The sequence below is a fragment of the Rhizoctonia solani genome, chromosome 16 (assembly GCF_016906535.1).
Source record: "Rhizoctonia solani chromosome 16, complete sequence".
Classification (NCBI taxonomy): domain Eukaryota; kingdom Fungi; phylum Basidiomycota; class Agaricomycetes; order Cantharellales; family Ceratobasidiaceae; genus Rhizoctonia; species Rhizoctonia solani.
In genome coordinates, this window is record NC_057385.1 from 1,526,628 (window position 1) to 1,545,973 (window position 19,346).

General features: G+C 48.0%; 4 protein-coding genes and 1 non-coding gene across 5 annotated transcripts; all 5 read left to right on the forward strand.

Moving 5' to 3' along the window:
• Positions 1 to 1,661: 1,661 nt before the first annotated feature.
• Positions 1,662 to 4,813, forward strand: RhiXN_01724 (Fungal specific transcription factor domain; the record flags this gene model as incomplete). Its single annotated transcript, XM_043321543.1, has 6 exons — positions 1,662 to 1,971; positions 2,777 to 2,860; positions 2,915 to 2,972; positions 3,266 to 4,207; positions 4,267 to 4,533; positions 4,582 to 4,813. The coding sequence occupies 6 exons, from the start codon at positions 1,662 to 1,664 to the stop codon at positions 4,811 to 4,813; spliced, it is 1,893 nt and encodes a 630-aa protein (XP_043187366.1).
• Positions 4,814 to 4,860: 47 nt separating this feature from the next.
• Positions 4,861 to 5,566, forward strand: RhiXN_01725 (transcriptional activator acu-15; the record flags this gene model as incomplete). Its single annotated transcript, XM_043321544.1, has 4 exons — positions 4,861 to 5,010; positions 5,068 to 5,216; positions 5,270 to 5,449; positions 5,509 to 5,566. The coding sequence occupies 4 exons, from the start codon at positions 4,861 to 4,863 to the stop codon at positions 5,564 to 5,566; spliced, it is 537 nt and encodes a 178-aa protein (XP_043187367.1).
• A 348-nt stretch (positions 5,567 to 5,914) lies between these two features.
• Positions 5,915 to 7,078, forward strand: RhiXN_01726 (ubiquitin-conjugating enzyme E1; the record flags this gene model as incomplete). Its single annotated transcript, XM_043321545.1, has 6 exons — positions 5,915 to 5,972; positions 6,024 to 6,081; positions 6,133 to 6,520; positions 6,567 to 6,679; positions 6,731 to 6,882; positions 6,939 to 7,078. The coding sequence occupies 6 exons, from the start codon at positions 5,915 to 5,917 to the stop codon at positions 7,076 to 7,078; spliced, it is 909 nt and encodes a 302-aa protein (XP_043187368.1).
• A 1,079-nt stretch (positions 7,079 to 8,157) lies between these two features.
• RhiXN_12463 lies at positions 8,158 to 8,236 on the forward strand. The gene has a single exon. It is a non-coding gene; the product is annotated as a tRNA-Arg (tRNA).
• Positions 8,237 to 8,461: 225 nt separating this feature from the next.
• RhiXN_01727 (Permease for cytosine/purines, uracil, thiamine, allantoin) lies at positions 8,462 to 18,612 on the forward strand (the record flags this gene model as incomplete). Its single annotated transcript, XM_043321546.1, has 56 exons — positions 8,462 to 8,589; positions 8,650 to 8,690; positions 8,753 to 8,811; positions 8,865 to 8,874; positions 8,929 to 8,988; positions 9,048 to 9,076; positions 9,125 to 9,160; positions 9,213 to 9,300; positions 9,474 to 9,506; positions 9,558 to 9,761; positions 9,819 to 9,859; positions 9,912 to 9,941; positions 9,997 to 10,048; positions 10,102 to 10,137; positions 10,186 to 10,249; positions 10,303 to 10,435; positions 10,480 to 10,555; positions 10,609 to 10,688; positions 10,738 to 10,818; positions 10,869 to 10,920; positions 10,981 to 11,060; positions 11,115 to 11,253; positions 11,654 to 11,700; positions 11,755 to 11,823; positions 11,891 to 11,975; positions 12,042 to 12,059; positions 12,115 to 12,194; positions 12,254 to 12,322; positions 12,373 to 12,492; positions 12,544 to 12,593; positions 13,372 to 13,411; positions 13,458 to 13,493; positions 13,546 to 13,627; positions 13,694 to 13,711; positions 13,775 to 13,854; positions 13,966 to 13,988; positions 14,087 to 14,159; positions 14,220 to 14,269; positions 14,738 to 14,771; positions 14,815 to 15,016; positions 15,073 to 15,090; positions 15,139 to 15,218; positions 15,271 to 15,339; positions 15,397 to 15,516; positions 15,569 to 15,618; positions 15,668 to 15,720; positions 15,871 to 16,068; positions 16,118 to 16,269; positions 16,332 to 16,445; positions 16,562 to 16,823; positions 16,881 to 17,520; positions 17,581 to 17,820; positions 17,871 to 17,905; positions 17,963 to 18,131; positions 18,362 to 18,536; positions 18,592 to 18,612. 56 exons carry the CDS (start codon positions 8,462 to 8,464, stop codon positions 18,610 to 18,612), a joined length of 5,124 nt encoding a protein of 1,707 aa, XP_043187369.1.
• Between the last annotated feature and the right edge of the window lie 734 nt (positions 18,613 to 19,346).

A 19,346-nucleotide genomic window follows, 5' to 3' on the forward strand; every position in this document is an offset into this window, starting at 1 on the left:
CCAGCTTGTTCGAATATTCCTTCATACTCCTCCTTTTTTGAAATAAAGCTCTCAGTATATTGTGCGCCGGTCATGAAATCGTGTGGAATATTAATTCTATCGCTCTGGCTCAACGCCTAGGCAAGACTAATTAATGATCAAACCATTTTCACAGTTCAAAACATTCCAGCTCTACAAGGTTACTGGAAATCCGCTCGCATTACTGCAGTATATACACCCCTTCGAATAAGTTTCTTCTAGTGCATAGTAATTATGTTGATATAGAATTAAGCAGCCGGGCAAGCGCATATCTCTTTAAGGGATAGATATTACGTGGAATGATAAAGATTCGTTGTTTGGCAACTGTCGTTCGAAATCGAACGCCCTCATCGAATTGTTTATTGTCAATTTTATTAACCCAAATGCAAATTTACGCTTTCCCCTGGGAAGGACTGTATGGTTACCACAAACTGAGGGAAAATCGTACATCCAATTCATTTCAGACCATAACCCCATCTGTAGGATCAAACCGAAGGAGCGCGTCACGCTCGGTCAGTAGTTTGTTTGGTTCCAAATCTGTAGGAACATCCGTAATTGTATAGTCATTTAGATTATTGCCTAGGTTGATCTACAAAGATCCTGGTCACGTTGTTTGACGTAGGGTGCCACTAACGGCAGGCACCACCCAGGGACCAGCCTTTCGGAGCTTGATCCCAAAAGGATCGAGCTCCGGCCAAGCATCAGTGTTATGTCGGTGAACAGATGAGCTGAATAACTGGATCCTCCGACCCTATGATGGTTATGCGATGCGTTAGCTATTTGAGAGCATTACGATGCCAGCAGGAAATCTGTGGATCATGATTTCAAAATAAACGTGCGAAGACCGGAAACAGCCATGCGGATACAGTTCTTGGAAAGAGCCACGGGAGAGGGACGAAGAGGAAATACAGAGAGAGTTCGATCTCGATATGTAACGTGTCTCGACCTGGGGAAGGGTCATACATAGCGAATGTAGACAAAGATACACGCGAGCCAGGATCAGCGCGATGCGACCTCGAACAAGGATTCCTATTAGGGTGTACCAAGCTAGGTTTAGCCTTTTATCAGTGTTGGGGTACCTAAGGGTTAGGTGGGTCAGGCGATTGTCAAGTGACTACCAACTTCTGCCGACGAGTCAGGGGACCAGTAATCCGGGGATCTTGATATTATCAAAGCTTCCTAGTAACAGTCTTCTCGTAGGTTAGGCAGACCAGAAGCTAGCAGTGTGTGGGTTTGTGAGCGCGAGTCTGGGGTTAGTTCAGTCGTGAGGGATAAAAGCGGCGGGAGGACACTGAGGCCAGGCCCCGCTCTAATCGGTCAATAATTTCCCCATATTTTCTCCTCCGATTTTAGTCGTTGCAACTCAGCACTTGGCAGCCTTGTCATCACTGTCTACCTTTAGCACACTCTTGCCACAGACAGCACACCCATTCCCCATCCTTACGTAGGCAATCCGGAACATTCCGATCTACCCCGGCCCACGTTTCGGCCCGCACTCCACGCCGCAGAGATCAGCAGCTTTCTCCCCGCATTGTGCCTTCCACGTGACGTGCTATCTGTCCGCCAGGCATCGTCCCCCTCGACCACACTAAGTCTATAGTCTATAGCTCTATCGACCAATGTCTGTGGCTAGCGTACCTGCGATGTCGTCGTCAGAGGACCCCCGTAGCTTGCCACCGTTCTCAAACTTTATAGCGCTATCTTCGCGGCCACCTCTTCATCCACACTCGAATAGCTTCTCAGACCCCCGCTTGTCGCTCGCACCCGTACCTTCCTCTCCAGATCGTGACCAGAAGAGCAACGCCCGGCCCTCAACATCGGGTCCTACTCGAACTTCGCCTCCTGGCTTGGATCGTACCAACTCCACTGGAAAGGGCTCGACGGCACGAACCGATGAATCCGGCCCGGCCAACGATGATTCAGATCGTCCAAAGCGAAAGCGCCAATCCCAAAGTAAGTTGAAATATTATTTTTTGACTCTACGATCTCCTTCGGGCCCTGTTTTCCAACTTCACCCTACTATCGGGCTCCGCCCCGAATTCCTCTCACATGCCCAAGATACATGTGGCTTCCGGTTACACAACCATCGGTTTAAACTTTTCCTTTGACTTCATTAATTATGCACATCTCTTCTTTCCTGTCTTTGTGTCCTACTTTCCCCTGGCCTCATCTACTGTCCATAACTATGGATTTACCCGGGGTTCACCCGTGACCCTTGATCTGTGCTGCGTCACTCGTACTGGTCGGTCTTAACTGGTAGAACACCATTAATGTGCTGACCACACCCACGCATTCCACTTTGTACACTTATTGCACCCGCCACTGCCTCGTCCATCCATTATTATCTTCCCTTCATTTCGGTTTCTCCGGATTCCTGGGCCTACTTGGTGCTGTGCAATCTCCCCCTTTTGCCTGTTCGGGATCTTCGTTTGGTCTTCGACATCATCCGTCCTAAACGAGGCCGTATGTCGCCGAATTCTATCGCATGATCTCCTCGTTTATAGTCGGCTACTCAGTCCGATTCACCTTCCTCACTCTACCCCTCTCCCACTCCTCTCATTCTAAACTATTTTACATGGCTGCATCAACCCACTCGAGCACGGGGAGTGGCGCAGGAAATGAGCCAAAGACCCGCCGACGGAGTACCTCCACTTTCAGTTTCGTACCTGTTCCTCCATTTCAGTCTCCATCCGTTCTGTTTTCAATGCGGGGCCCCCGTGGAGTGACACGCGATACTGACCATGATTCTTATTCATAGGCTGTGATGCTTGTCGTGCACGCAAAGTGAGGTGTGCACGTGAAAACCCCGAAGATCAGACTTCGAGCTGCAAACATTGTCAAGGTATGGCCTGTCTCGCGACTAACGATGAATACTGCTCATACGTTGCAACTTCAGCCCTCGACATTCCATGCACCTACGATTACCAGCCCAAGAAGCGTGGCCCTCCTAATCTGTTAGTAGACTCTAACCTCATTAGGCTCCCGGGAGTCAACACTCCTATTTGTGATTTTGTTCTGGGCTCGATTGCATTGACCCAGAAAAAATTCTCCCTCTGTTGATCCGTGCTATCCCCGCGTGACCGATGTTCAGCCGCCAAAGGTTGAAATCGACGATCATTCACGGGAAATCGCGGTTGAATGCGCCCCAATTTCTCCGTTTTCATTCTCCTTGATCTTATGAGCCATGTGTGCTATGCTCGGCTTTGATCCTTGTTCGCCAAGCTCAAGCTGACACTTCTTTTGTTAGATACTTGCGTCGCCTGCAAGAAGCTGCTGCCGCCAACTTAGCGGCACAACAGGCGGCCGCGGCGGCCGGAAATGTTGCTCAGACTTCCAGCGCAAATCCCCCCCAAACCCCAGCCCACTCTGCTGGAGGTATCCCCGCTACCGATGGGATCTCTCCCGCGCCCCTCTCGAGTGTTCCTGCTCATGGTCAACATGGACGGGCGCCCATGTCTGTTCCGTCTCAACCTACGGTCCCTTCGTCGACCAACGAGCAGCCTGTGCATATTCCTCTGACATTATCAACAGGCCCCTCTTCAATCATGGAGTACAATGCCGCTCTCTCCTCAACCTCCTCTCTGCCCGTAAACTTGCCGCCTTCGCGCTACCCTATTGCCGCAGACCAATTTCAGCCACCCAGCTATGGTCACGGTGGACAAAGCCCCGGTGCTACTTCAGATGGCGGAAGTGAAGGCCGTCCTCAGACTGCTGACGCTGCTTCCCAAGCTCATCTTGAAGCATCTTTCTCCAGTAATCATCCTTTGTACAACTGGTCGATGCCCTACAAGCCTAACGGATACGGAAACTCTCATCCATCCGGAATGTCGTTGTTGCCCCCTCTCTCTTACTTCTATCGGCCCCACCGCCTTGATGATGTTGCTCCACGAGAAAGGATCATGCACATTATCGGGGTCTTCTTTGATCTCGTCTATCCTCTTACGCCATGCATTCACAAACCAAGTTTCATGGCTGACCTTGCCAATCGCCGAGAGGAGCGAGATCCGCTGTTCTTTGCGCTTGTTATGTCGACCGTGGCTAGTACGCTGGTGCAGGCCCCCCGGAGCTATATTCCCATGGACAGGCCTTCGGTCAGGAGATTAGCACAACAGTGTCACGAGGCCAGTCGCCATATCACGGTTGCATCTTATGACCCCCCTACATCAATGATGGTCGTTATTAGATACTTGTACGTCTACCATTGGACCATTTATAAGCTCTTTAGCTGACAACAACAACTTCCCACAGCGATACCTGCTATCACTTCTGTGAAGGTCATGATGCTACCTCGCATGCTGCATTTGGCGAGGCAGCCCACATCGCGGTCACTTTGCATATGCACGAAGAAGCTTCATATGAGGGTCTAGATCCTATCGAATGCGAGATCAGGCGGCGTACGTTCTGGCTACTCTTTGGTGCTGACAAGAGCATGAGTATTCTTCTCGGTCGACCCATCTGTCTGAGGGACGAGGACTGCACCCTTCATTTCCCAAGGAGGTGGATGACGAATAGCAAGTCACGTCTTTCACACAAACACTAGCGTTAACTAACCGGTCACTTTAGCATCACTCTTAGTGGCATACAGCCGCAACCTCACGGCAAGACAGCGATCGTCTCCGGACTAAACTATATTTCTCGTATATTCGCACTACTTGGCGAGATTCTCGTCCGCATCCGAGTTGATAAACGTTCTCCCCCACAAGGCCCCTTTGCGACTGCACGACTTGAAGAAGTCCGCAGTCTGCACACCCGTATTTCCTCAGCACTTATGCATGCTCCCCTGCCCTTCGTTTGAAACCCAATCCTGGCAGGCACGGGTCTAAGGGACTTGGGTACAGTTCGATGGCAGGGCAGCAAGACGAATATGGTGGTGCCGGATTCCGGAAAGCTGCATTTGCCGAAGTCAAAGATTTCTTTGATAATCCAAATGCGTCTCGCGCAAATGCCACGAACCCGTATCTGGTAATGCAAGCAAACCTTTACGTGACTCAGGTAAGAGCTTCGTCCCTTGATTTCGGCTCTTACTTGGGGTTAACGTATTCATCACAGCAACTCGTCCGATACGTTATCGAGCAGTACCGTGACGAACTTGTTACTTCTATGCGCCAAAACCCAACGGACAATTTCGATGCTGATTTGCTGAGGAATTCAGAGGACAGAGAGCAAATCGCTATTGATCTTCTGAATGTTCTTCATAGGTAAGATGAATATCTGACTAGTCCCGAATCAGCGACTCATCAGAATTCCGTAGTATACCAATTCAGTCAATCGCAACGAACGGACCATCACTGGTCCACAAAGTTAGATTCGTCGCATCCACACTCTTGGATGCAGTTCGTAAAGCAGAAACGGCTCCCGCATCCGCCGCAAGGGCACACGCATATCTGTGGGACTTCTTGTCGATACTGTCGGAAATTGAGAGAAACTACCTGTTAGTATAGTGAATATACACACTACCGGTCTCAGTCGGCTAATACCAGCTTCTTTCAGGCTCGACGATGATCAAGATGGGGGACTTGGTGATCATGCAAGTGCCATCAACGTTTAAATTTTTTTTTGTTCGGTTCGGGTTCGCTACCAGGGCAGCCTGGTTCTTTTCTATTGTTGTATGTGTCTACTATCTTTGGGGAGCGCTCCGGGCCTGAGCGCATGTATGAATATACCCCGGATTTACTCTGGTTTAGTCTTTGTAACTTTACACTGTCCTTAATGTGTAGCTTGTATTAAAGGGATTTGCTAGGAATCATCCCTATTGAATAAATCATTTATCCTATTTCTTGTCATACCAGTCACGTGTATTTCACGTGTGGCTAGACTTGTCGTTTCTTGTGGGCGTCAAACAACTCTTGTTTACTTGAACTACTATCATTCGAAACCACTGTCTAGTGATAACACCATGTCTGACGTGCAAATGGATTCTGTCAACGGGAAGTTACCGGTGTCAATCACAGAAGGTGTGTAACTGAGTGCTCGCCATCGTACGAGGGATTAACTTTACGGTATAGATGAGGCGGCATTGTATGATCGCCAAATCCGATTGTGGGGCCTCGATGCTCAACAAAGGTTGGTAGAACTATTTACCACGTCGTTATGTATATTTTAAAGGACTTCTAGGATGAGAAATGCCACAGTTCTTATCATCCGACTTAAAGGAGTCGCCACAGAGGCTATCAAAAACATTGTCCTCGCAGGAATAGGCAAATTAATTATCGTAGATGAGGAAGTAGTCATGGAAACGGATCTAGGATGCGGTTTCTTTTTCTCTGAAGATAGTGTTGGGCAACGGGTGAGCACCGATAACACGCAAGATGAACAGAAACTGACCCAAACTCGCGACTGCGTCAAGCGAGTTGAGGCCGCTAAACCCCGAATTCAAAGCTTAAACCCTCTTGTTGACGTGGTCGCCGTGTCTGATCTCGGTATTCTATCCGATGATCAACTAGACAAGACTTTGGCGGGGGTGGACCTCGTTTGCGCTACCGACTGTCAGAAGGACGAGATGGTATGTATTTTTGCTAACCCCTAACTGCACTAACCCTCCATATTAGCTTCGGCTAAATGATGCTTGCCGACGCGCGAGAAAAGCATTTTATGCTGGCGGCTCTTATGGGTTGTTAGGCTTTGTATTTGCTGATTTAATTGAACACGAATACTTGGCACAGTACGTTATAGAATCGTTCCCACCATGTGGTCTGTTTCTCAAATTTCACAGGGATCGCAACACTACTAATTCTGGTGCCACAAAAACGGTTAAGCAATCGTTGTCATACCCTTCACTGAGGGAATGCTTTGGGCATTCATGGAAAGGGCTTTCTAAACGCCAGACTAAAGAGCTCAACCCTTCTACTGTGTTTTCAATTATTGGTGCGCGACATGATAATCACGTCCTCGGGAATGCATTGACCATTACGGTAAATTAGCTCTATGGGAGTTGGAATCCCGGAATATGAATCCTGTTGAAACGTCTGCTTCAACGGAGCTCCGCCGGATTGCAACCGAGCTGGTTGAATCGGCCGGGTTAACGCTCAAGCAGGACCCGTCCCATCGGTTGCTGCCATAGAGTGAGTGTTTATTGCTTGTGAGGCCCTTATAATGTCAGGTGACACCTTGCAGATCTCTCTGTTCCACAGCAAAACACGAGTTTAGCCCTATTTGTGCAATTGTGGGAGGATTTCTAGGGCAAGACATTCTCAAGGCACTCGGAGCCAAGGAGCCCCCGATTTCCAATTTTTGGTCTTTGATGGAACTACGGGTGGTGCCAGCGTCGTACCCATGAAAATGAACACGTTTCCTAGCAGTTGGGTACAGAAGACTCGCTCTCGGGTATACCCATAGAAGCCAACTGGCCGAGTTCCCCTTATGGAATCGGGTCCGACTTATGGGTCTAATGCAACAGAATGGTACTCGATATGTATATACATGCGTCTTCAATGTGTCCTATAGTATATTCAACTTGCAGTTTCCCGACATCCAATCCTCCACAAATATTGTTTGTATGCAGCTGTCGCGTGACATCGACAGTGCATTGATGTGAGCTCATTTGTCCGAAAAATTGCCTCGAAGACTCCGTCTTCTGAAAAATACAGTGCGTTATATTGGGTTGAATCTGGAAAGCACGTGGTGCTTAGATGGCAATGTACTCCCGCATCTGAGATACCCGATATAGAATAATGGATCTTTCGCCTTGGAATACAGGTCTTGCTTATACTCTTCTCGCAAGCTCGCGCCATCAGCTATTCGGTCTCCAGTCCGAACAACCGAGTCACTTTCGGTCCGGGCAACGAGCTCTCTCGTACACCAACCCATCCGGGGCGCGTCCTGGATGTGAATAAAGTTCGAATTAGCTACCTTACTACGACTATGAGCGAGTTACTCGGACGATATGTATCTAATGGCTAACGTTAACGTACATCGAAGATCTTAAGGGAGTATTTGGTCTATGAGTGGGCAATATGCGTAGTTATATATGGGCTAAGCTCTACCCAACCTGTCGAATAAAGTAACTACTTATTGCCTATGTTCTAGCTTATGGTTCACTTTAAACTGCAAACTGGAGATAACTGTGTTAGTGTTGGAGTAGTGCAATCAGGAGCATGTGTTCTATGTATTTTCAATTGAGAATTTGCATTCGTAAGTTAAGGCCGGTTGGCTTAATGGTAAAGCGCCAGTTTCCGGTTAAATGAGCTGGAGATTGCATGTTCGAGTCCTGCATCGGTCGAATTTTTTATCAGCTTTCGAGGGTAGCCTTAATCTAATCATAAGGCACGAGTGAAATCAGGACGATGATACTACAAAGATAAGGCTATCCCAAATAAAGTGGGTGGGTCCGACGCTTATCTTTTCAGCGTCGGCTAGAGGATACGAAGTATCAAAGGCGGACCTGACTGATACGGGGTGTGCCTAGGAGCGATTGGTCAACGGAAGCGAGTATATATCATTACTCATGGCGCTCTCAGAACCATCTTTCGACTACGACCCCTTTCACGCGTACGACCATGACCGCGAGGCTAAAGAAACTTCGTTCGCAAGCCTTCTGGGAGTTGCAGCCCGAGCCATCAAGCTTCGCTCCCAGTAACAAATGGAGTAATAAAGGCAAGTAAAGCGATATGAAACATGTGCATTTTTGTTTAGCAGCCCAGCAGATATGGACCCCGTCCCAATGCACCAGCGAAGTGAGCTAATATTTCACAACAACTAATGCCACCTCGGTGTTAATATCGAATCATGCCTCTAGGCTGGACCATGTGGGATTATACGTCATACTGGCTGTCAGACGGTTTCAATGTCGCTACCGTGAGTTTGACGTCCAAACTCGGAACTAAGTGTTAATGAAGAATCGACTATAGTGGAACATGGGTAAATTTTGTTAGCTATCTTATATGAGGGCGCAGCTTTAATGACCCAAAATAGCTTCGTCTATGCTGGCTGTTGGTTTATCTTGGAAACAAGCGCTCCCCGCGATTGCTATAGGTGAAATCTGCCCCACAATTATGATACAATAAATTTAAACGTTTGCCCCATATTTTCAGGTCACTTTATCATCGCTCTTGCAGTAACGGTCGGTCTCATAATAAAATACCTGGTTCCGACTTTGATGCTGTTATAGGCGAATGGAACGATTGGAGCAAGACTTCATATTCCTGTAAGTATCGTACAATTAATTGGACGCTGAGCATACTCAAGCTCCATCTTAGTTTCCTGTACTCAACCGTAGCTCGTTTGGTTATTGGCTCTCATATTTTTCGGTGATCAGCCGATGTGTACTGGCCATGTTTTGGTTTGGTGTGCAGTGTGTAACTGGCGGCCAGTGCGTCTATCAGTGTCTGAAAGCTATATGGCCTTCTATCGCACGGGTTCCGAACGGCGAGTCTTTTTTTTGTGTCACTTTATAGGCTCCCAGAAAACACGGCCCAAAATATGCATTGATTGTGTACTGACAATACCTCCTGCTATAGGCTTACCGGAATCAGCCAATATTACAACTGTTGGTGTGTGTTATCAGCCTACATCCTATACTGGCGGGTGTTAAAATGACTTAGATATGATGTGCTACTTCTTTTATTGGCTCATTCAACTCCCGTTCTTATTGATTTCGCCTCACAAGATTCGATACCTTTTTATCGCGAAGGCCGTTCTAGCTCCAGTAACAGGTCTGTCCATGATGACATGGGCATTCGTTAAGACCGGAGGGGGTCCCATTTTTGAGCAAAAGGCCACAATATCAGGCTCGGCACTGAGTTGGGGTGCGTCGTATCCTTTGACTCTATGTGGTACGCTCGCTAATTGCTTTATTTAACCAGCAATGTTATCTGCCATGAATTCTGCGATTGGGAACTATGCTGTATGCAGACCTTTTTTTCCCTTTTCTACGACCGATCGCTGACACATGCTAGACGTTGTCTGTGAATATTCCTGACTTCACGGTGAGGTATTCGGATCATCTATTCCACTGTAGACCAACACGTAAAACCCCTTTAGCGATATGCTCGAAGCCCTCGGGATCAATATATACAGGTTTTAATTATTCCAGGTCTGTCCGCATGACTAAATGTCGAGCTGGGTGTTTTAATGACACGTTCATAGTTATATTTACGTTTTTTGCTTTTATGGGCATTGCGGGTGGGTCTTTGTTCCCGTGTTTGAAATTATATCCAACATTGTATCCAGTTACCAGCGCCGGGAACGTAATTTACGGAGAGATACTCTGGAACCCTCTCACCCTCATTGACCAGTTAGTAGTCACCACCTTTATCAAACGCTATTATAACTCATATAGGTTATTAGTTGGGATAATCGAGCAGCAGCTTTCTTCGCGTCATTTGTATTTTGCTTGGCTACTATTGGAACCAATGTTTCTGCAAACTCTATCAGCGCAGCTAATGACTTTACAGCCCTCCTCCCAAAGGCAGGCCGCTTGGTATGATGTATTGTCATGCGTTATTCTAACAAAATTTCTTGTAGTGGTTGAATATCAAACGGGGACAGATTTTATGCGCCTTGATCGGAGGATGGGTTGTTTGTCCGTGGGAAATTCTAGGTAAGTTTGCCTCTAGAAGATCTGTGTTTTAGTCGGTAAAATTTTTAAAATAGGGAGTGCTATTGGGTTTCTTAATTTTATGGGAGGCTACACTGTCTTCTTGGGACCAATTTGTAGTATCATGATCGTAGATGTGAGTCAGTGCTTTAAGTGATCTCACAAAATCTCACCAGGTATCATAGTATTGGCTTGTGCACAAAGGAAACATTGATATACCAGCGCTTTATGATCCCAAGGGGCGATATAGATATGTTGGTGGTGTGGTAAGGCACCTCCATTGGGTCGTGGATCCTAACTCAAAGCCCGTAATCAGAACTGGCGTGCGCTGTTGGCCCTTTGCGTGTCAGTTCCTCCTAATCTTCCAGGTTAGTTCAATAGTCATATGCATGGCCACATCCGGTTTATTATTGACTGTAACATATAAGGTCTCATCCACTCGATCAACCCCAAAATAGATGTGGGTTTGGGAGGACAGCATTTATTCAGCATCGCTTGGCTGCTTGGTGTATGTCCGTCACTACCATCCTAGGAACATTACTAACTCAAGTGTGGTACAAAGTTCTCTCTTGCAGGAGTAACTTATTTTATCACTTCAACACTGTTCCCTCCCAGGGAGACCATGGTTGACGAACTTATTACGGGCGACGATCAAACTAGCCAGTCTAATGACCTCGAGAATGTTACCGACGAGAAACACAGTGATGTGAAAGTGAAAGTTACTACCCAAGCCGCATAGGCGATTTTTTTAGCGTTGAGCGTTTGTTTAAACTAGGGTTCATGTATGCGTCAAATATAGTCTAAAGTAACGTTGAGTTATGTAGACGTCTATCAGTTTCTTCCGATCTCGGAGTTCTATGTCGCTTGCGTCGAGTTTATGTCCTTCTGTACATAGGAAGGCCATATATTAATTTATCAGATGGACGTCCAATTAGCAAAAATTCAGTATAAGGATATATTGCGTCAGCAGCTATTCGGCTTACCGGATCAGCCAGTTATAGAGTTCAAGCATATATATGTAAGACGTAAGACTGTCACTCCCTATACCATACCACCACCACCATCACCCACACAATTGATATTGGACGTCTATAATGGCAGACTTGGCGGATGATATCCACTCTGTTGAGAACGGAGGGCCTCGTCCTGTGAGCAAGGCTGTTAATACTTCACGTTAATATTAATCAATGTTTGTATTATAGAAAAGTAGGGCCTCGGAAAGGACTCCGCTTTTGGCACAAGCTGGACCAAGTCAGACCCCTTGGCGACTGGTAAATGAAATGAGGATGTAGATTAGGAGGTTCCAGTTACTGACTTTTGTCAACTCATCCGTTATAGCATGTAAATGAGCGCAGTGCTCAAGCCAGGCTTCAGCCTTACATCGACAGAGCAATTGCCAGACAAAAGTACCAATACTTTCTCGGTAAGCGCTCGCCTAAGTTTCTCAAAAGCGTGCGTAGTTGACTTGAATCAACTGATCAAACTTCAGCAAAGCTCATCAAGTGGGGTGTGTATGATGCCTTGCTACTCTCCGTGTATATCCATATCTAATCTCGGCTTAGGAATCAATTTCATTCTTCTGCTCCAAGTTACGGTGGGAGCTTTGGTAACTATTCTTACAGTTCTGGAACCAAGCGAAAAGGTGCGTGAGATCAACATTTGCTTAATTGAGCGTCCTGATGATTAGCTGGGTGCCCAAAGACGAGGCTAGCTATTGCTGGGTTGGGTGCTTTGGGAACCCTCACAGCATCTGTGCTCGCCAGGGCAAAGGTAAGCACATGTCATTATCTGAGAGTATGAGCTAATATTTGCAGCTAAAGGGGACAAATCAACCTGAGCTCGCCGAGACTCATGCTCGAGAGCTGGAAAAGTTTATTGGACAGTGCCAACTGTTCGTTGGAGATGTGGGATCGGCCGTTGGTCCTGAGATCGATGCACAAGTGGGTTTTTTGGCTATGCTTGTAGAGGTGCTTGAACGCCGTTCATTCTAGGTCTTGGAGTTCGTGCGCCAATTCGACGCGATTGAGGATAAAGCCGTAGAGTGAGCAACCCGCGTCCTAATATCACCGTATGGAATTGAGAGCTCAAGTGTTACTTTACGACTATCCATCATGCAGGGCGGGGCGAGGACGTGAGACGCAACACACCGGCGCCGCAGCCGTGTAACATGAGTCTAGATCCAAAGACTCAATTGAACAGGGTTATAGTATTCAATGTTTGCTGTCACCTGATGTTTGTTACGAGATTCCTGGGCTTGAATGATAACAATCTGGATTCCCGAATGTATGCGCAAGGTATGGCTCAAAACAGAACCATTTGGACCAAACCGTGGGTGGTCGTAAACGGTCTCGAACTATCTACATGGGATTGGTATTTTTAATGCCGTTCTACCGGAGTTCCGTAATACTTGTGTTGAGCGCGCGACTATATACAGTTTCCTTCGCAACGAGGTAACATAACTGGTCAGATCGGCGCCGATTGAGTACGGCCTTAGTTCAAGGATACAATAGGTCCAGGGACCTTTAGCTACCAGCACACCAAAATCGCCAAAAATAATCGTCCAGTTGAGGAAAAGAAACAAGGAGAGAACGACAAACACACTCGAAAGCGTGCTTGTGCCTAGGCGCCTAATTTCAAGTCCCGGGTTCCTGCTATGTCACGAACTGTTTGCATTGCCGAACCGGTTAATCATGTCTTTTGACAAAAAAGATAAGCGCGGGCTGTTCGAACATATGTATAAGACCGAGGCTTTTCTTGTGCTGTAGCGCTGTAGCAGATATCGCACCATACCGACGCTCATGGCTGACCTGAAGATAAAGCTGCCGCTCGTCATTGAGAAAGGTTCCGGGTTCACAACTTGTGAGTAAGAGTTTCTGTATTTCTAGGTGTGATTAAAGTTTCTCAGAAGGATGAAGCATCGGAACGTGTGGCTTGGTCTGTGGTAAGTAAAATGGGGTGGGATACTTTGGTTAATAATCAAACCCTCATCGCAGATTCCTGGACGAACCGCAGAAGAAAGACTTAGACCATACATCGACAGAGCAAAATCTAACTATAAATGGCAGTTCTTTCTCGGTGGGCATTTGTTTAATATTATTAAAAGTATATGCAGTTGACTCAAGCCAACTTATCGAATTCAAGGAAAGGCCATGGCTTGGGGTACGTACAATATTATGCCGCTTCGTGTGTGATATATATTCTCATCTGTTCTGGATGAGTTAGGAACGAACATTCTTATTATACTTCAAGTTGGGGTGGGGGCTATGGTAACTGTTTGTACAGTTCAGAAGCAAACCGAAATGGTACGTGTGGAGTTGGCTTTCCCTCCAAGTTATATTAGAATGGGCTCAAATTTGATGATATTAAGTCAAGGATGCAAATTGCTTCACTGGGTGCTATAGGAACTTTTACAGCTTCTATACTTGCTAGGGCAAAGGTACATATACAGTACCACCTGAGACATGATCTAAAATATCTAGCTACTAAAGGGAACAAATCAACCCGAGCGCACTGATGTTCACACCCGAGAGCTAGAGAAGTTTATCTCGAGTGTGAGATGTTCGTTGAAGATGTCGGCACAACCTCTGGGCCAGAAATAGATGCGCAGGTACGCTGCTTTCGGCCAAGTATGCAAAGGTATACGTACTTGATGACTGAGTCGTTATAGGTTGCACGCTTCGTTCGCCAGTTTGACGCAATTGAGGATAGAGCTATTGAGTGAGTGATCCTCTTAAAAGGCTCCCGAATTCAGTTAAGAGTTAACACATTATCATCATTATTTTACCTACTATTACAAAGTCAAGGACGGAGGTGGGAGCCTGCTACGGCAATCACCAACGTTGCAACCGCCTAGCCTGAACTGGTACGAAATGTTATCCACAAGCTCTTGATTTCAGTTTTTTTTCGGTTGTTGTTGTGGTGTTATGTTTATAAGTCTCGGCCGGCTTCCGAGTGTATGCACCATGTGGCTGTGTAATCACAATACCTCCTGGCTACCGGAAAATGGAAAACCGAGCTGAGCGTTCCCAGCATTGCCCATAATAGTTCAACGATGCTTGCTGGCTACGTTGGCCAAGCCCCTAGCCACGTGTTAATGGCGTCCTGTTGCTCCAAGTATAAGTTACATGGATCAAAGTAGCTCAGGGGAACGGGGGCGTGGTCTCGGCGTTTAAACCCCACATAAAGGGAGAGGCCTTCCTCAACGCTGTTCGGCCGCCTCGTGTGTCCCTCTCTTCTTGCATTGACTCATCATGGGCGACCAGAAGGATCATATCGAAGAAAATCACGTCCCAGACCCCGAGAGCTCACGACCCCCCTTGAGTACGAAGGAATCCGCTGCTCCGGCTCCTCCGACCACGGCTCCGAAAACTCGAAAAGTTCAGCCGAGTACCCGGACTGCACAGGAAAGACTGCAGCCATATATAGACAAGGCTATTAAGAGGCAGAGATATCAGTTTTACCTCAGTAGGTACCGATTCATTACGGTAATCCGTGGAGAGTTATTTGACAGCTTGTAATAGGTAAAGTGATCAAGTATGGTGAGGCATCAGTCTTGGCATTCCGTATTGGGTACTGAACGATACCAGGAATAAACGTCATCATATTCGCGCAGATTATAGTGGGGGCATTGATAACGATTATATCGGTGCTCAGTCCTAGCGAGGGGGTATGTGTATAAGACTCTCAACCTAAGCCGAGTGGACTAAGCTTGATTCTAGACACGAATCACTACGGCTGTATTGGGAGCAGTAGGCACTTTTACAGCTTCTGTGTTAGCCAGAGCAAAGGTGAGTCATATGTATTATCTAGGTCTCTGCCTTTGAAAACTAATCACCGGTAAAAAGGGAACCAACCAACCGGAACTTGCGGAGACACACGCAAGAGAGTTGGAAAAGTTCATTGGTGAATGCCAGCTATTTGCTGCCGACGCAGGTGATGTTATTGGACCCGAAATAGATGCCAGGGTAAGGGATCCTCGCGAAACCGGGAGCTAGTACCAATCTAATGAACGCCCAGGTTATAGAGCTTGTCGACCAATTTGAAGAAGTCGAGGATCGCGCGGCAGAGTGAGTGTGCTTCTACTACTGGCAAGACAGAGAATAATTAAATTTATAGGGCTTCACGAGGACGCGAACTACAAGGTCTTCCGACGTGGGCTCTGCGGCCGCGTAAGATTCAAGTTATTTTCAACCTAGCTATATAGCTTTGTTTTCTCACAACCTGCTGTATTTATCGACATTGTATTACATAATGAGATTGCCCTTGTTAGCGCCCTTAATCTTCAATCCAACCACCACGAATCGAAACACTCGCACCAGGTATGGCAGGAGGACTGTACGGAGGGATAAAATTTTCTGCGAATGGGACGTCTGAGGCGACTGTCGTAACTCCTGTTGAAGCGCCGGCTCCTGTTGCTAGTGCCCCGACCCCTCAAGTGGCTGCGGAAACACCAGCCGCTGCACCAAGCGAACCTGTTGCGGCAACCAAGCCAGATGATTCGCAAAAGAAGTCTGCAGGTAAGCGAGCTGCAGACAACTCCCGTTGCTGTCTTACAACTTGTACCAGGATGGTCTGCCGCACTCTCCTTTGCCCCTACTCGGCGAAAGGCGCCCACAACACAGGCTCGCCCTTCGTATGCTGGCTTTACTACTTCGAAAGTTTCGGCTGCTGTCCCACCGACACTTGCCGCCTCTTCGGCTACGATCTCAGCACCGCCGGTATTGATCGAACGGGCAGAAACAAATCTGAAATTCAACCAGACTCGAACGAGACCAACAAGGCTGGGGGTTGGGCGAAGAAAATCAAGGCTCCATCGATGGTACTAGACGAAGATGTCAATGGATTCCGTGCAGTAGGCGGAGGAAAGAAGAAGGGAGCAGGTTCACGCAAGAAGGTATTCATCCCGCCCACATCGTCTATCCCATTGGCACTTTGCCATGTGTCTTGTGTCGAATGAGCTTCTTTGTGGTCATCGTGTCGTGTGCTCAATATGCCATTCGTTATGAGCAGGGAAAAAATGCTGCAAATGCCCCCCCAGCTTGGGACCCCATGGAACCTTACGATCCTCGCGCTCCAAACGATTACTATGAATACAAAGCATGGAAACAACGGGAGCACGACGATTCTCTAGCAAGACGACAAGCAGAACTCAGGGAGGAGTCACGAGGTCGCAAACGATCCTGGAAGGACGACGACCGCTCGGATGAGAGCGACGACGCGTCGGAAGATAGCAGAGATTACGATAGATGGCAAAACCGACCGCGCAAAACGGGTGAGCCCAATTTGCCTTGGTGATTTATCTTTATCTTTATCTTGATTTTTTTTTCAGGTCGCTACGAACGTTCCAGGTCTACACACCGCTCCAGGTCTCGGTCTCGGTCCCGTTCGCGCTCCCCCAGGCGCTCGCCAGAGCATGAGGAACAGCCAGTCCGCCGAGCACCGCCCTCCTTTGCTCCTGCATCTATGCCCACCGAGGAGCCGAGCGCTGCGGCAAGTGGGGAAGAAGCATACCTAAGACGCCTGGCAATGTCTACGAGAGCTGCTCGGGACCCACCTCCCAATACTGAAGAACCTGCGACGGTCTCTCTCGCTACGACTGGCGACGAAGCCTATGCTCGACGACTGGCCATGTCTCAGGCCATGTCGCAACCTCCTGCTGCCAACAACCCCCTGCCAAACGCCTATCCCCAGTTTGCTAGGGCACAACAACCCGATGTACTCCCTGAAGACGATCCGATTCCGTCACCCCCCGTTGACACACCCCCAGAACCAGAGCCAGCCCCAGCCCCTGCGGCCGTTCCCGTGCCCACGGGCCCCACTCCCGGCAGCGAAGAATTCGATGCCCAAGTCAAGGCGCGAAGAGAAGCAGCAGCTGCTATAGCCGCTCGTCTTGGTAAACTAGCCAACGCTGCTCCAAGTCAGCCGGCAGCGCAGGCTCCAGCACCCCCACAGCAAGAAAGCGGCGAAGAGTAAGTCGGCAAGCGTCCGATTGTTACAGTAACTGAAAATTTATGGCACCCTAATCGCAGTCCCGACCCACGTGGTTTTGCTGAAAGGATGATGGCTAAATGGGGTCACAAGAGTGGACAAGGTCTTGGCGTTAATGCCACAGGTATTGTCCACGCATTGACTGTAGAACAGTCGAATCGACCCAAAGGCAATAAAGCGGGAGGTTCTGCTGCTGGAGGCTTTGGCGCCAAAGAAGGGAACCGAATGGGGAAGATTATCAATGCAAACGAGGATGTGCGCCAGAAAGAGGAGCTCGAACGGTTCGGCGAACCTAGTAGGATTGTGGTCCTATGTAACATGGTCGGAGTAGAAGACCTGGAGACGACGAATTACCCGATGAAGTTGGTGAGTACGATAGCATTACACTGTATGACATTGCGTTTGACTTGTTTTTCGTTTTAGCACAAGAGTGCAATAAACACGGCGTCGTTGAACGCGTCTTTGTTCATGCCGTCTATCCGGAGCCTGCCAAAGAAGAAGACGCGGTTCGTGTGTTTGTCAAATTCTCGGGGCCGGTTGGAGCATACAGGACAGTCCGCGATTTTGACGGCCGGTTCTTCGGTGGCCGACAGTACGTGCGAGGTATTTTGACGAAAGGCTCTTTGAGAGCAGACAATTCAATGCTCCATTGTAAAGAGCTTTTATAGTGTTTTGTATGTATTTTCTTTTGGCTCGGAATTCACATCTTGGAACCAAAAAAATAAAATCAAGTTACTATTCAGATGTGATTATACATGTCGGGATTCCATAAAACTATTTTGGATGGGTAGGACTTAGTTCACTTTAAAGCTAGTTTCACAGCACGACCAGCATTGACGCAAATATGCCCGTTGCGACACCCAAAGCGGCCAAGCCGTGTACCTTGAGAGGCTCGCATCGGCCCATAGCAGCATTGTTCGTCGGCGAGGCCGAGGCAACAGAGCTCGCGACCGAGGATGTTGCTGATGCAATGGGTGAAGTGGTCGGTAGGGCCGTGGTAAGTCCGGAAGTTTGGCTACTCGGAACACTGGATGTTTCGACGTCACTTGTAGACGGCGCCCCTGTCGTTGTAGGCTGAGGGGCTGTACTTGTTGGAGGTCTGGGAGTAAGGGATGGAGCTGTCCGGTTTTTAGTACTGTTTTTCCTTCTTTGACAAATGGGTAGTAGTATTTTGGGTGGGCTTACTTATGGAAGGGATAGGTGGGAAACCTGAGCTTATGGTAGGAGGGTCTGGTACGATCGTTGGTAAAGGAAAAACACTGATACTACTGTGAAACGAAGTAAGTTGGACGTCTACATCCAGACTCCACTACCAGGCCATATGCACACCTTGTGTCTTCCTGAGGCCTTGCGCCAGCACCCGAAGCAACGAGTAAGAGAACGGCAGGGAATGCGATCAATTTCATTGTACTATATTGCTTTGGTCGGTCGAGGTCAAGGTCGAGCGGAAATCACTCTCGCCTTCTTGAGGGGGCAAGCTTAATCACGAGCTTTATACGCTTCGCATGACGTGCCATGAGGGACCCAGGAGAGTATTTCAATGCGCCCTGAGGCTAAGTATATTCGGGAAAGTAGTGTGTGGGCTATCAGCATGTGGGCCAAGCAAAGACATGCTAAGTTCTCGAAGTGCTCCACATGCACACTCAAATCTGTGGCGTGCGGATGTCTCGTTTTGGATTATTATGAGATGGTCTTGAGCGACTGCGCATCACAGACGGTCGGAGTCGATACGGCACGCACGACGAACACGAGGAAATTGCGCTAGCTATGACCCTCTACCCGATTCTCATGTTCGCCATAGAGGCCA